The 17,070-nt window shown below is 42.2% G+C and overlaps 1 protein-coding gene across 1 annotated transcript in view; it reads right to left on the reverse strand.

The window, feature by feature from the left end:
- The window catches only part of lama5 (laminin, alpha 5), a 262,194-nt gene that overhangs the window by 89,063 nt on the left and 156,061 nt on the right, over positions 1-17,070 (reverse strand). Inside the window, exons 26-29 of the mRNA XM_041204512.1 lie at positions 16,244-16,397; positions 14,039-14,196; positions 4,264-4,372; positions 2,921-3,018 (exon numbers count right to left, since the gene is read on the reverse strand). Of these exons, the coding sequence (XP_041060446.1) occupies positions 2,921-3,018; positions 4,264-4,372; positions 14,039-14,196; positions 16,244-16,397 (519 nt within the window). The remainder of the gene's footprint in view (positions 1-2,920; positions 3,019-4,263; positions 4,373-14,038; positions 14,197-16,243; positions 16,398-17,070) is intronic.

Here is a 17,070-nt window from a genome sequence, read left to right on the forward strand (position 1 = left end):
GGCTGTGCTCCTTGGAGAAGTGAAATTTGAGAGGAGATTTGATGGAGGTATTCAAAATCACGAGGGGTCTGGACAAGAGTGGACAGGGGGAAACTGTTCCCATTGGTGGGAGGATCGAGAACCAAAGGACACTGATGTAAGGCGACTGGCAAAAAACAGAGTGGCATGAGGAAAAACGGTTTTTTTTTTATATACAGTGCATGGTTAGGTTCTGGAATTTGCTGTTCCAATGTGGTGGAGGCTGATTTAATCATAGCTTTCAAAAGGGAATTGGATAAGCACCAAAAGAGAAAAAAAACATTGCATGCTCTGGGGAAATGGTGAGGAAGTGGGACTAGCTGAGTTACTCTTGCACAGTAAGTACAGGTGAATGGCCTCCTTCTGTACTGTAACCATTCTATGATTCTTTAATGCAGAATAAAATGACAAAGTTTGATAGAGGTGTTCAAAATCATGCAGAGTTCTGTTTGAGAAAATAGGGAAAAACTGTTCCCTGTAGCAAAATGGTCAGTAATCAGAGGACACAAATTGGTTCTTTTGCAAATCACCTTCAGAAGTGACATGAGAATATAATTCTTCCCCCTCCTCCCCTACAGTGACTTGAAATTAATTGCCTGAAAGGGTTGTGAAAGCAGATTCAATAGTAAATTAAAGACAGAATTTGTTAAATAAGTGAAGGATAAACATTTACAGGACTATGAAGACACCACAGGGAAGTTGGATTAATTGGATAGAATTGCCAAAGAACTGGTACAGACACAATGGGCAGAATGACCTCCTTCTGTGCTGTATCACTATATGATTCTAAATTACGGCCTCAGCTGTTTCCAGACCTCTTCATGTCTATGGGGATCATATGTAACAATTTCTCGGAAAGAATAGGGGGAAAGTTTTCAGGAAGTTATATTTCGCCATTTTCTTCTTCTTGGATGTTTATATTCTGTTCACCTTCATGCTCATTTTTAAAACTTTATTTAGTGCTCTGGTTACTTGGGTAGAAGCTCAACTGAACAAAGTCAAAGATATGGAGTTTTAAAGAGGTATTAAATAAACCAGTTTTCATCAGCATCTGGTACTGGATACTTCAATATCATGTGTGTTAACAGGAGTGGTAATTCTCAACAGTCATTTCCACATGACTATAAATAAACCTAAATCAGCGTTGAATGCAGGATGTATTATAAGGATGCAAGTGTTAACAAAATATATAATTTTATTATAAACTTGTGAAGTTCCAGCTTGCAAATGCCCCAATGTTCTCAGATTACTGTTACATTAAACTACATTGATGGAGAGTTGCTTCCAAGACATGCCAAAAGAGGCAGCTGTATTTAAGGATCACTCAGCAATTAGAGATTAAGGCATCTGCTGATAATTAAGTTAAATGTTCATAACGGCTGTTCTGTACCAGCACAGGCAGGCTAGACCACCTGAACTCTTCCTGCGCTGTAATTTTTTTTTTTTTTTACAGGGTTGAACTTGTTTTATTTATTCATTGGATGTGGGTGTCACTGGCTAGGCCAGCATTTATTAACTTAGGGGGAAGTTAAGGGTCAACCACATTGCTGTGGATCTGGAGTCACACATAAACCAGGATGAAAGATTTCCTTAGTAAACCAGGTGGGTTTTTACAACAAATCAGCAATGGTTTCTTGGTCATCGTAAAACTTTTAATCAGGTTTTTATTGAATTCAAATTCCACCATGGTGGGATTCGAACCCCAGAGCATTACACCGGGTCTCTGGATCACTAGTCCAGCGGCAATTCCACAATGCCACCACCTCCCCATGTGCAGATTCTCCCAGTTGTCTGCTATAACTTCGGTGGAGAAATCTTAGAGAGACTCCAGACTGAATTTTCAGGGAGGTGGTGGTCTCATTGATAGGTTGCAAACCTACTCCATCGGCGTGAATCTGGAATTGATCAGGATTTTCATTGAAGTGACGACCAATTTGTGGCTGGGGAGGTGGGATACCAGGACCACGTTCTGGCCTGACTTGGCAGCCATTGTTGTAGCTGCTTTTTGTGAATGATTTTAAAAAAGAAATGGGCTTAGTCAAATTGGTCAGGGCAGATAGAGAGCTGGAACTTAGGATGGGTTAGGGAAACGTTAGTGTTATTAAAATTTACTTGCTGCGTAAAAGAATTCCGTCAAAATTTCCACTTTTTAAAAAAAAAAATCACATAAACCCTTTTCAATTCTGCCGACTCTATTCCTGACAGGCTCGGGCTGTTCAGCTTTACACAGCTCCAGTGGCCATCTGTCCCTGCAAAAATCTCAGGATGTTAGAAGGGGAGCACTTGACGACTCATTAATTACATAAATGCACCCAATTAATGACACAGGCAACTTCACTTTCCTGCCCTCCCGGAATTTAGCAGGGTCGAGAACAAAGGTCGCCTGCCTCTGTGCTGAGCTGATTCAGCGCGCTAAAGTCCAGTCCCATATCTCTATACTTCTCTGGATTATCTATCAAAGTTATAGCAACTGGGAATAACTCCTGTGGAAAATATGGGCTACATTCTACCTGTGTCAAGTCTGCAATAAATAAGAAATCCTAAATCTGAACAGTGTTAAGGGTTTATTGCAATATAATCAAACAATTAAAACATGTTAAATGATGGGCTTCAAATTATGGGCAAATCCCACAACAGCAAATTTTCACTTAATAGTGAGTGCTGGTGACTTCTTCCGAAAGTCACGTCATTCTCTTTCGGGAAATGCTTTAAGTTTCAGGAAAAATTGAGCTCATGCAGACTTAAAAACAGGAAAGAATAGTTTTGAGCCCCTCTGATTGTTTTAGTGTTGAAATTCTAATGTAAAATTCCGTCTTCCTGTAGGATGTAGATAATGAGAGGCTGGATTACAAAGTGGTATCATTTAGAATTGCAGGAAAAACATACGAGGCTGGATAATCACCTGTCTGGTGCAAACATCCCATGAGTACTGATGCAATGTACTCCTGGCAGTACATATTCCATGGTGAATTGCTCCTGAGGTATGAGATACACCTTGTTCTGTAACAAATAACAGAAATCAGTAACAGCACTGTCCTTGGTCCTGTTCTAGTTGTGTAGAGTTTGAAATCTGAGTGCTCTATTCTTTTAGCCCATTTGCCACCGGACATGACTGTGAATCTCTGATTTTTCATAGTTGCAGCTACAAGAATCTATGATCACCTATCAAGATTTTAGGGGATATTGTGTCCCGCTAAGAGACGCTGCAGTTCTTATTCTCTCAAAAGGGACATTCCTATGTCTTCACAAGTCAGCAGAAAGCACTCATCATCAGCGACATGATTTTAAGCAATATTTTCAGAACACAAATACAGAGCAATACAACAGAGAACAATCTTTATAGAAGAGCGAGTAACATGATAAAACTGCGGCACATGGTTTAGCTTCTCATTAAGGGACATTTTTAAAGGACCAATTCCACATTTAGGAGACCTAGTGACGACCAGTGATTGCAGGGAAGAGGGGCCAGGAAATAATGGACCTACGCTACTTGAATTTAGTTTAAATGGAGTGAATTCTGGGCTGCAAGTTCACAATTTCCTAACCAGCACTGTGACTGGGAGTGCCTGATCTGTGAAACTTCACAACAAAAGTTGGTGCTCAGTGGATACAGCAGGTTTAGCAGCACGCTATATGATTTAGTTCATGCCTTAGCATTGTATTTGACAGCAAGTTTCAGCAACTCTTGTCACTGAGAAAAAATAGTATTTCTCCCCAATATCATCTTTTTCTCCAAAAAATCTAGCAATTCCAGCAAGGATTTGGTTCCAAAGGCACTGAATGCTCCCTAATATATCATCCAAGTGTCTATTGTATTTTGTTGAGTTGGAACAGTCAACTGCAGCCTCTTCAAGTGCCTAGGTCAAAGGTGAACCAGATCCAGACCTGACCCTACCCACAGGCCGGCAGCAGTCATTGGCTGTTTGGTTGACTGAGGCAGGGGTTGGTTGTTGGCAGAAGAGGGGTCAGAGGGGGAGGGGACAACACTCTCCTGATTGTCATGCTGCCTGGTATAAGAACTTTGAGGTCAATGTACCTGTCCAATTGTGCACTGAATTTAATGCTGAACACTACAGTCTAATACATTCCCACCCAAACAAATGAGGTAGCTTCTAGTGCCAAGTTTTAACCCTTCACTATCAAATCTATTTGTTCTCCAATTGGTCTTGCGAAAGCTTACATTTACTGGACAAGCATTAGCAGATAGAAAATTGTTATATTTGAAATCATACCCCAATCTCTTACCAGTAAAACATTGGCTGAGTCTGCAATGAGCTGCAGCTTAACGTTGGTTGTTAATTCATACACAGCAACACGGTTCAAAGAATCAATTGCAACTCCATGACATAGAAAACTGGAATAAAAAGCTTTGAATTACAGGGGTGGACAGCAAAAGAAAACTCGTTCAAACTGCGCTTATTCCATTATAAGGCTGGAGTACATCCCAAAGTCTTTACAATTTATAGTGCAGCACTCCATTATCCCAGTTTACCATCACTCAGAATTGACCATTAAACCACACAGAAGAATTTTCCAATTCTTTGCTTATTTAACAAGCCATGCAGCAGATGAGAGGTAGGGAAGGCAAGTGGCACTGTATAACCTGAATACCTCACTTCTTTTCATCTCTGAAGAAGGACTCGAAACATGAACTCTGTTTCTATCTCCACAGTGCTGCCAGGCCTGCTGAATTTTTCCAGCGTTTTCTGTTTTTATTTCAGATTTCCAGCGTCTACAGTATTTTGCTTTTACCCCAGCTGGGTACTTCCCTCCTTCTACATAAAGGAAACAACCGCATGTATCGGGGATTGGAGATGGTGAGGAACTCAGAAGCATGGACTCAGTTCCCAGTTCTCCATGATTCTGTACCTGGCACCTTAGACAAACTATACTACCATCGAGGTGCCTCAACCCTACGCGGTTTGAACATTCCTGAATGTTGTCCAAAGACACGTACTATATACTGATTTGTTATCAGCACAATTTCCCCAGCTTCTTGGAAACTTTCAAGCAAAATTGCCGTGCTCAGCAAGAAAATCATATAACATGTAACAAACGTAAAAATTAATGTGGTATTGCACTGCACCAAATCAGAACACAAAAATTGATTTTCACATTTATATTTGAAATAATTTTTCTCCCATCAAAGCTCCACCCTCTCTCCAAATGACACACTACCTCCCAAGCTGAGAGTACAACAGCGGTGCTGCTCAGGGAAGATGCTAAGAGAGTTAAATTGGATCTCACTTCCTCTCTGTGGAGAAGTATTTAGGTTCCGCTCTGCACCTCCTCCTGAAGTCACATCCCAGAAACAGAAAGGCTTTAAAATAAAAAGTGCTTTCATGATTCACATTATTTCTCAAAGCAAGCCAAAAATAACTTGTTTCACTTGAAGCAATGTTACTGCAGACCTCAAGGTTTAACTCTTTACAAACTATTACCCTGGCGATTATTTTCCCTCGGTCTCTCTCCCACTTCACTCTAGCATTATAACATTATTTTTCACGATACAGGCACAACATAGAAACCGGTGGAAAAAGAGAAAAAGGATAGAAGAATTGATGAAAGGCCTCCACCCAAAACATTAATCTATGTTTCCTTTATTTATTAGGCCTTTACTTAAAGGCCAAGCTGCCTGGAGTATCGCAGGTAGTTCTGGTTGCTGTGACACCACAAGTCCTCGGGATGGTGCCAAGGAGAGCTACAAGACTAATCCTCAGTATGAGCTACAATTAAACAATTAGAAAAACCAGGGCATTTCAGTCTCAAGAACAGCCACTTCAGAGATCTCACAGAAGTACGGATTTGAAATGTTAACTGTGTTCCTCTCTGCAGATGCTGCCAGACCTGCTGAGTTTTTCCAGGTATTTTTATTTTTGTTTTGGATTTCCAGCATCTGCAGTTTTTTGCTTTTATCACACAGAAGTATATGTGTGAGCTACTTAAGTGAGAACTATACTTTTAGATGCTTGAGAGGTGTTAAGTACAAGTTTAGGATGAATACCACAGGAGCAGTTCTTAACACAACAGCTTGAGCGCATTGTCACGTAAACTGACTGAGACCAGGATGTCTTTAAGAAACTGTTCAGTGTAACAGAAGGGCAGTAGGGTTGATATTCCTAGAGAATTAGCTGATTTGGTCAAAGGACCTTTTTCCATTCCTGTGCAGCATCTGGTGCTTTTCCAGCAGTTTGTATTTTTAATTTTAGATTTCCAGCCTTGAAAATTTTTATTTTTCTGTCTCCTGTACAGGCTGCTTGGTGAGGTGCCTTACCGGGTCAGTAAAATCTCTCCACACGGATTCAATAAACTATCAGCGACACAGCAGGTATTTTAAAATCGATCACAAGTTCCAAATGTGACGCAGAGTTGGGAAAGTTATAATGAAAACATTGATTTGGCCACTGGAAACAATGACAGTTTTTTTTGTTGAGAAACTGCTACATGGTTTATGGTCCTATCCATGGGGCCCTTTTCTTCCCCACAGAGAGTTGTTATTTCTCGAGATATATTACCAAAAACAAAGCATTGTGGCAGCAGAATTCTTACTAGCTTCTCAAAAGTAACTGAGTAAATAAGTGAAACAGAAATCCTTAAAAGTCTGTGGGGAAAAAGGACAGATAAATGAGACTAAGCCTTTTCCAGAGGGCCAGTAGAGGTGTGATGGACTGAATAGCCTCTTGCATGCAGTGTAAAATTCTGCAATTGTAAGAGAAGATTCAGTTTTATAAAAGTTTGTTACTTCTACCAGTTGTTTAATAAACTATATTTCCTTGTGAAATAAGATCTGCCATATCTTAATAAGCTGTTGTAGTTACTTTTTCTATAAGAACATATTATTAGCGCTTTTAATGCAATAAGGCATCACAGGAACGTTATAAAGCAAAATTTGACACCAAACCACATACAATAATTTGAAGGTAGACAAGGTAGTTTATTTCTTTCTTTACTCTTTCATGGGATGTGGACAAAGCCAGCATTTGTTGCCCATCTCTAATTGCCCTTGAACTGAACATTTCAGAATCAACCATTTGGCTGTGGATCAGGAGTCACATGTCACAGACTGGGTTCCTTGCCTTAAGGGGAACAGTGAACCAAACGGGTTTTTAACCACAATCAATGATAGTTTCATGGTCATCATTAGTGAGATTAGCTTTATATTTATTAATTGATGGGATTTGAACCAATATACCCAGAGCATTAGCCTGGGTCTCTGAATTACTCACCCAGTGACATTACCACAATGCCACCATCTCCCACAAGGTTTTAAGGAATATCTTAAAGGATGAATGAAAGATAGAGAGGCAGGGAGGTTTAGGGAGGGGATGCTAATGCTTAGAGCCTTGGCAACTGAAGGCACCTATGAAGGCATCTATGGTGGAGTGATTAAAATCAGGGATACTTAAGAGGACCTAATTGGAGAAGTGCAGTTATCTAGAAGGATTATAGGGCTGGATAAGATTACAAAGACAGGGAAGGGCAAGGCCCTGGATGGATTTGAAAACAAGGATGAGAATTTCAAAATTGAAGCATTGTTTAATTGGGAGCCAGTGTAGGTCATTGAACACAGAGCGATGGTAAATGGGACTAATGCATGTTATGGGACAGGGACAATAGACCTACATAAAGTTATGTAGGACCTACATAAAGTTAAAGCACAGCAGTTGTCTCTGGATGACATCACCTCAAGACAGCATCATTTAAAATTCTGAGGAGAATTTCTTTGCTGAGTTGCTGGATCATGTAGTTATTTAAAACTCAGCAATATCAATTCATGGATTTTACAGCACCAGGAGCTCTGATGTAGAGGGTAGGCTGGCAGCCAGATTTGAATTATTCTCAATAGTTTTACCAGCTGAGGTCATGTTATTTCCAAGATTGACCTTGCGTACATACCACGGGCAGGATTTGCAGCCCGAAACAGGGGTGAGAACTGAGGCAATGCTGGCAGCTTCACTGGCACCATCAACTTCCCATTTTGGGGAATGCTGGTTTGGTGGGGAATCAGAGGCTGGCTGGAATTTTCAGCACTCCAGAATGCCTTTGAGGCCCCTCACCACCTACCTGGTCACAGCTGTGGCCACAGGCTGCCCTGGGAAGGGGTTTTCCCTCCACAATGGTGGCCTTGCAGCTGTGATCATTTATACGTTTCAAATCTGGTAAAGTTGCTGACAGGGTGCCTCAAGATGGAGGCACCTTCTCTCACACAACACAAAAGCAAAATACTGTGGATACTGGAAATCTGAGATGGAAACACTCAGCTGGACAGGTAGCAGCTGTGGAGAGAAACAGAGTTGACATTTCAGGTCAAGTTTCATCAGAACTGAAGAGTTTTTAAGCCAGTGGAAGAGGGAAGGGGGCAGGAAGAAGGGAAGATTAGTGATAGGGTGGAAGACAGGGGAGATTAAATTACAAAAGATTTCATGGTGCAAAAGCCAAAGAAAGTGGTAATGGGTATAGAAGGGTCACAAAAGATGTGTCCAGATGAGGCATGATTGGCTACCTAGAAACCAGCTGAATACTATGTGAAGGGATAAAGAAAGAAATGAGACAAGACCAACCTGGCAAGGAAACATATAGAACACGATGGAGGCAGAGGTTAGGATCTAAAGTTGTTGAACTTAATCTGGAGTGCAGAAGACTGTAGAGTGCTGAGTCGAAAGATGAGGCGTTGTTTCTTGAACTTGCGTTGAGCTTCATTGGAACACTGTAGCAGGCCATGGACAGAAAGGTCAGAGTTGGAGCAAGGTGGAAGATTAAAGTGGCAAGCACCAGGAAGCTCGGGGTCATATTTGCGGACAGAAGGGCAGTGTTCCACAAAGCGGTCAACCCAGTCTGCGTTTGGTCTCCCCAGTGTAGAGGAAACCACACCGTGAGCAGCGGATACAGTATGTTACATTGAAAATAGTACAAGGAAATCACTGTTTCGCTCGTAAGGAGTGTTTGGGGCCTTGGATAGTGAGATGGTGGGAGGTAAAAGGGCAGGTGTTGCATCTCCTGCATTTGCCTAGGAATGAGACAGGGTTTGGGGTTGTGGGGGGTGGGGGGTGTGGGGGTAACTGAGAGGTGGAGCAAGGTGGCGCAGAGTGCACAGTTCCTTTGGAATGCTGAAAGGAGAGAGCAGGGGAAGTGTTTGGTGGTGGCATCATGTTAGAGCTGGCAAAAATGGCAGAGGGCAATCTGTTGAATACAAGTCTGGTGAGATAGAAGGCGAAGACAAGGGGAAATTTATCGTGGCTCTACAGGGGAGGGGTTGCAAGAACTGAAAGCATTATTGTATGAAATAGATCAGACGTGCTAGAGGACCCTCTCAACCACACTGGGAGGAATCCTTGGTTCTGAAAAAAACGATATATCGAAGCACTAATATAAAAAGGTTACATCGTTGGAATTGATGAGAGTAGCTGTGGGAGTCTGCGGGCTTGTAGTGAATGTTAGTTGATACCCCATCTCCAGCAATGGAGACAGAGAAGTTGAGGAAGGGAAGGGAAGGGAAGGGAAGGGACAGAGATGGACCAGGGGAAGGTGAGGGAAGGGTAGAAATTTGAAACAAAGTCAATGAAGTTTCCCAGTTCATGGTGAGAGCAGGAGGTGACACCGATACAATCATCAATGTACGGGAAAAAGAGATGAGGGGGGTGGCCTGAGTAGGACTGGAATAAAGATTGTTCCACATATTGTTCAAAAGGACAGGCATTGCTAAGACCATGCAGGTACCCATAGCACCATCTTTTACCTGAGGGAAGCGAGTGGAGTTGAAGGAGAAGTTGTTCAGTGTGAGAAAGAGCTCAGCCAGGAAGAGAAGAATGGCGGTGGATGGGAACCGGTTGTGTCTTCATTCAAGAAAGAAGCAGAGTGCTCTCAGACCATCCTGGTGAGGACTGGAGGTATACAGGGATTGGATGCATACGGTGGAGGGAAAATGGAAACTGTTGAAGTGACATAGGGCATTGGAAGAGCCTTCTGTCATCTTTGAGCATGTTCTCTGGCCACCAATTAGCCAATCCAGACAAAATCCATGTTAAGTGATGGCACCCAGCATTGTGGGGTCAGGACCCACACTTGATCAAGCCAGGGTCCTGACCAAATGCCCCACATCTCAGCATCTGCCCCAACTAACATGCACAATAAAGACTATTCTTCAAAAATTCTGTTTATCCATCATTTTTGACGCACAATAATTGACGTGGATTACTTCTAGAGTGATTACTTATACTTTCCCACGCATCTAAACACATCTCCGCACATCTGGCCAACTGCCAACCCTGTTATCTGCAATTTTCAGTATCGACACAAGTATGTTAATGTTGACTTTGGAAACGAGTGGTTCAAATTCCTTTTACGTTCCATCCAAACTCAAGCCAGATTGTGAAGCCCAAGAATTGAAAATTAAAACTTTGCAGTGCCAACAAGATTACCAAGTCTCTCTCTACAAATCTGCATTACAGCTTTTACCCTTCAGCTTCCAATCCCCCAATTAGGATTGCTCAAAAGGATTACGCTCACTCATGGCTTAAGGACAGACGAGTTGGATTTTTCCCACGCTTTGCAGACAATGGGAGAAAATTTGATCCAAAAGTCTGCAAAGGGCATCTAATGTCTGTTGCAATAAACGAAGGATTAATGCATTAGAAGACTGTATTATCAGTGAAACTAGCCACACTGCTGATTGTGAAACTAATGTTACTCATGTCTTCAAGTCCGATTACAGGATTTTCTATTCAGAGAAACAAGGGCCATTTAATCCTACCTGACCAGTAGGAACAAAGTAGGAAGCCACTGAAAGCACCCAGCTCACTTACTCGTTCTAGAGCCACTGGGAATCAACCCATCATAATTTTATCATGCCTTACTGAGTAGGAGACAAGAATCTGGCCAAAACCAGACGGATCTTATTTTTAAAAAGATGTGTGTCGGGTCCCAATGATATCATGTAAAACTGACTGCCATTTTTACTAAGAGGAATGAGCAGGAAATAGCAAAGCCTCTTTTGCCAGGCCAACACAATGAGCACTGCAACCAGAAAAGACAAAGAAAGTTTAGGGTTTTAAATGTCATTTTCCTTATGTTGAGGGGCCAGGAAGAGCATGAGGCCCCACAAAGGAAGCTTTAGGCCTTCTGTACCTTGGACTTCATCCCCACCTTGCCGTCCCCAATAGCAACAACACCATGGGATGGCTTGGCAGCTGCTTGCTGGGGCTGGACAAACTTCCATCGCTTCCCGTCAACTTCCTGCCTGGAACAGGTAGGGATTAAGTTGACTGTATTAAAAGAGGCTTCAGAGCTAAAATACCCCAGACCTCTTTTGTTTTGCTGCACCCAGTGAGTTTTGAACTGACACCAAAACTCACTCATTGAAAACTAAAGGAGGAGGCTCCACAAATATCCCCATCTTCAATGATGGAGGAGCCCAGCACAAGGGTGCAAAAGATAAGGCTGAAGTATTTGCTACAGTCTTCAGCCAGAAGTGCCAAGCAGATGGTCCATCTTGGCCTCCTCTGGAGGTCCCCATCATCACAGATGCCAGTCTTCAGCCAATTCGATTCACTCCACGTGATATCAAGAAACGGCTGAAGGCACTGGAGACTGCAAAGGCTATGGACCTTGATAGTACTGAAGACTTCTGCTCCTGAACTTGCCACACCGCTAGCCAAGCTGTTCCAGTACAGCTACAACACTGGCATCTACCCAGCTATGTGGAAAAATGTCCTGTACACAAAAAGCAGGACAAATCCAACCTGGCCAATTACCGCCCGATCAGTCTACTCTCCATCAGCAATAAAGTAATGGAAGGGATCATCAACAGTGCTTTCAAGTGGTGCTTACTTAGCAATAACCTGCTCACTGATGCATAGTTTGAGTTCCGCCTGGGCCACTTAGCTCCTGACCTTATTACAGCCTTGGTTCAAACATGGACAAAAGAGTTGAACTCCCAAAGTGAGGCAAGAGTGACTGCCCTTGACATCAAGGCCACATTTGACAGAGTGTGGCATTAAGGAGCCCCAGCAAAACTGGAGTCAATGGGAATCAGGGGGAAAACTCTCCGCTAGTTGGGGTCATAACTAGCACAAAGGAAGATGGTTGTGGTTGTTGGAGGACAGTCATCTCAGCTCCAGGACATCACTGCAGGAGTTCCATAGAGTACTGTCCTCGGCCCAGCCACCTTCAGTTGTTTCATCAATGACCTTTCTTTCATCATAAGGTCAGAAGTGGGGATATTCACTGAAGATTGCACAATGTTCAACACCATTTGCGACTCCTCAGATACTGAAGCAATCCATGTCCAAATGCAGCGAGACTTGGACAATATCCAGGCTTGGGCTGACAAGTGGCAAGTAACATTCGCGCCACACAAGTGTCGGGCAATGACCATCTCCAACAAAAGAAAATCCAACCATCTCCCCTTGATGTTCAATGACATTACCATCACTGAATTGCCCACTATCAGCCTCCTGGGCGGTACCATTGACCAGAAACTGAACTGGACTAGCCATGTAAATACTGTGGCTACAAGAGCAGGTTAGAGGCTAGGAATTGTGCGACGAGTAACCCACCTCCCCAAAGCCTGTCCACCAACTACAAGGCACAAGTCAGGAGTGTGAATACTCCCCACTTGTCTGGATCGGTGCAGCTCCCACAACACTCGAAGTTTGACACTGTCCAGGACAAAGCAGTCCGCTTCATTGGCACCACATCCACAAACATTCACTCCTTCCACTACAGGCACAAAGTAGCAGCAGTGTGTACCATCTACAAGATGCATTGCACCAAGCTTCCTTCGACAGCACCTTCCAAACCCACGACCACCACCATCTAGAAGGACAAGGGCAGCAGATAGATGGAAACACCACCACCTGGTAGTTCCCCAAGTCACTCACCATCTTAACTTGGAAATATATCGCTGTTCATTCACTGTTGCTGGGTCACAATCCTGGAACTCCCTCCCTAAGAGCACAGTGGGTGTACCTACACCACATGGACTTCAGCGGTTCAAGAAGGCAGCTCACTACATACCTTCTCAAGGGCAATTAAGGATGGGCAATGGGCAATAAATGCTGGCCCAGTCAGAGAAGCCCACATCCCATGAATGAATAAAATTGCCCAACACAGGGCTAAACATCTGCAAAGGAATGCACATTAATCTTCGATTATAAACTACAGTGATCCTTGGGGATCAACAGCATCAGAACAGGTACACCAGCTTTTGGGAAATTAGTCCAGAGGGCAGTTTGCAGCCAACGGCTGTAACTAATTACAGCATCAAATCACATTTATCCATCAAGCAATTAAAAGATACAGGTTTAACAGTGTGTAATAATGTGATCATAAGTCTATAAAGATCACTACATTTGGTCCAACAGGGGTTCAGTGCTAACTACTTTTGTTGTGCAGACATTTTAAATGGCAAGGAATGAAACGTTCCTATTTCTGGCAACAGATGAAGTTTTTAACCCAGAGCAGATATATCAGATCTGACCTGAGGGAGCAGGCCTTTTACCTGTGACATTAACATGAAAACCTGCCTGCCTCTCAGATTTCAAATTTTGATTTTATTTCTCTCTGCAGAGTTAATCCTTTCAGTAAACTTTATGCAACAGGACTAATGAGATCAAGGCAATCACCCTGCACCTAAATTGCAAGAGAATTGTGACTCACCCCATCTAAATTCTATGGGAGCAGAGGCTGAGGGTGAAGTAATGGTGTACGTTAACTGTTTCTAACATTCAGCTCCATGAAGAGAATAGCAATGGTGTGTTTACAACTCTTTTGTTGTTCTTTCTCAAATTCTTTTGCAGTTTATACCTCATTACATTCTTTTTGTTTCTAAGCCTGAAAATTCATGAGAAAAAAACACCTTGATAATCAGAAGGCCTAAGCAAGACCTAAGCAAGCACAACTACACCGCTTAAACTCTTCTGTGGTCCCCAAAAAGCTCTCATTCTGTATGGTCTGTTCCACAGACGGCTGAAACAAATTCTGGACTGTTTTCGTGAGGTCACAAATATTCCAACCACCTTACCTGTATTTGCAATGATTCAGCTTGACAGTGCCCGACTGGCCTTGACCACCTAAAGCATTCACAATGATGCCTTGGCCTGGATCGCTTTCAGTCGCGTATTCAATCAGCACCACAAAGGTACCCAAGTGTGGAATCCTCATCCCCAGCTGTACGTTAACCTTGAAAAATGAAGGGTTTTACTTTATTGAAGGAAATTAAATGCAATCCCATACCAAAGTGAAAAGTGGAAAGATGGGGAAAAAACTGTTTCCACTGGCAGGAAGATTTGAAGCCAGGGGACACACATTGAAGATAATTGGTTAAAGAACTAGAGGAAAATAAGGCTTTTTTTTAAAAACAGAAATGCACCAAGTTATTTTGATCTGGAACGCGCACGTGAAGAGGTGGTGGGAGCAGATTCAATAACGACTTTCCAAAGGAATTTGTTAAATATTTGAAAAGAATTATGGAGAACTAGCAGGGTAGGGAAAACAGTTGGATAGCTCTTTCAAAGAGCTAGCACAAATATGATAGGCTGAGTAGCCTCTTGCTTTGCTGCATGGTTCTCTGTGAATGAGGCTTAATGCTTAGCACAGCCGAGCTAAGAGGCAGGGCTTTGTAAAGAAATAAAATATAAGACTCACAATTGAACAAGCAAGATACCTGAAGTTAGACAAATTTTAATCTGGGGATCTGTCTTTTGGGTAAGAGGTTAAACCAAAGTCCCATCTACTCTCTTGAGCAGATGAAAGGATCCCATGGAATTATTTTGAAGAAGGTGAAAGGGGTTTCTCTGGTGCCCTTGCCAATACTTATTCCTCAACTGGTATTAGTGGAAGAGATTATCACATTGCTGTTTGTGGGAGTCTATGTGCAAATTAACTACCTACAATACAATACAGATGCCACACTTTAGGAAGCATGTGAGGGTCCTTGAGTGGGTGCACTGAAGGTTTACCAGGATGGTTCCAGGGATGAAGAATTTTAGCTACAAAGCTAGATTGAAGAAGCTGAGACTGTTTTCCTTGGCCCAAAAGAGATTGAAGGGAGTTTTGATAGCGGTGTACAAGATTATGACAGGTTTAGATAAGGTAAACAAATAAATGCTGCTCCCCTTAGTTGATAGCACAAGAGTTACCAGGGGACACATATTTAAGTTTTGGGAAAAAGATGCAGCAGGGAGGTTTGAGGAGAATATTTTTTATGCAGCAACTGGCAATGACCTGGAACTCACTGGCTATGAGGGTGGGGAAGCAGAAACAATGATTTCAAAGGGGAATTGGTTAGGCACTTGAGGGAAATAAACTTGCAGAGCTTCAGGTATAGAGTAGGAGAATGGGAGTGACTGGCTTGCTATAGAAAGCCAACATGAACTCGATGGGCTGAATGGCCTCCATTATGCCATGCACTTCAAAAAATACTTCATTGGTTTTGGTTCATCATAAGATCATGAAAGGCATTATATAAATGCACATCTTCCTTTCAACTACAAGCAAATTATTTGGAGTTAGCTGATCTAAGAAGGAAAGAATTAATTTATATAATTGTTGGATTTTAACAGACGGTGATTTAATTCCATATTTCACTGTCTGGTGTCCAGCAGCTGTGCAAACGATACATTTGTAGAAATGTCATTTTACAGTCAGCTTTGGGTTCTGGCAGTCTGGAAATGATGGCATTGGATCGAGAAGCCAGCCAATAAACCCACGGCTGGATGATGTGATGGATTGCATCACAAACTTATACAATCGATCGACATAGATAATGGAAATTGTTCAGTATATTGGTCAGAGAGGCGAAAGCATAAAGCGGTGGAGGGGAGTCTTCACCTCTGTTCTGCCATTTAAAAATTCACTCAAATAACTAATCTTGCAGCTAAGGTTACAAACAGTCATTGGCAGATCACATCGCCAATGTCATTGAGCAAAAAAGTTCTCCCATTAATAATGCAAAAGTTAAATAGGCCATTATGGAGAAACTAGAAGAAGTGATGAGTTAAAATGTGATTATTAATACTAGTTATTGAAATGATACCATGACATATCAGCAGATGAATGCTCCCCCGTTTGTTTACAATTCCTCTCTCCCCTAGTTTTGTGGAAGTGTTGACTGGTTTAGTTTAACGAGGTAAAATCTCCAGTAAAATAGTGGAGAGAAGCAGTTCAGATGTATGCATCAATGCTTGTTCACCGGCAACCCGTGGCATCATTTTAGTGTTTTACATACCTGTTCATCATTGAGGACAACCATTGAGGGATGTCTTGGAGTGGGCTGCACCACCTGGCACTGGCTATGGAGGTAGTTTTCATAGGCACACATGCCTTCTGTAGCCTGAATTGAGGGGAAGCTGTCCAGGGATAGATGTCTGTACAGCAAACAGCTGTGGATAAATAGACACATTGCATCAGCTAATAACCATGATTAAACCATCCTTTGAAACCCAAATAAATGTTACATTTGACACTTAATTCCCTGACAGAGAGACCCTTCCATTTTGTGTCAATACACTGAATAAATACCAGGGTTTAATTTTTGAGTAAGTATTTGAGCGAACATCTCTTCTTTGCTGTAAAACCTGTGGCAGAAGGAATCTGAAACCTAAATTACATTCGAACATACAGGTGTGATGTTCTGGAATGTTTCTCAGAATTGTAGTTCTTGATGAAGGTTCTATCTGAGGTATGGTAGTATAGTGGGTACGCTACTAGACTAGTGATCTAGAGACCTGGACTAATGATCTGGAGGCATGAATTCAAAGCCCACCACAGTAACTTGGAATTTAAATTTGGTTAACTAATCTAAAATATAAAGCTAGTCTAGGTAACAGTGAGCATGAAACTACCAGATTGTTGTAAAAACACTAATCCTGCTATGGAAAGGAAATTTGCCATTCTTAGCCCGAGCTACTTGCGACTCCAGATGCATTGCAATGTGGTTGATTCTTAACTGCCCTATCAACTTGCTTAGCAAGCCACTCACTTGAAAACAAGACAGTTCAACTGCCTTCTCAAAGGCAGTTAGGGTTGGTAATATCACACTCGCCTTGGCAATGA

Source organism: Carcharodon carcharias, chromosome 14 (genome assembly GCF_017639515.1).
Source record: "Carcharodon carcharias isolate sCarCar2 chromosome 14, sCarCar2.pri, whole genome shotgun sequence".
Taxonomy (NCBI): Eukaryota; Metazoa; Chordata; class Chondrichthyes; order Lamniformes; family Lamnidae; genus Carcharodon; species Carcharodon carcharias.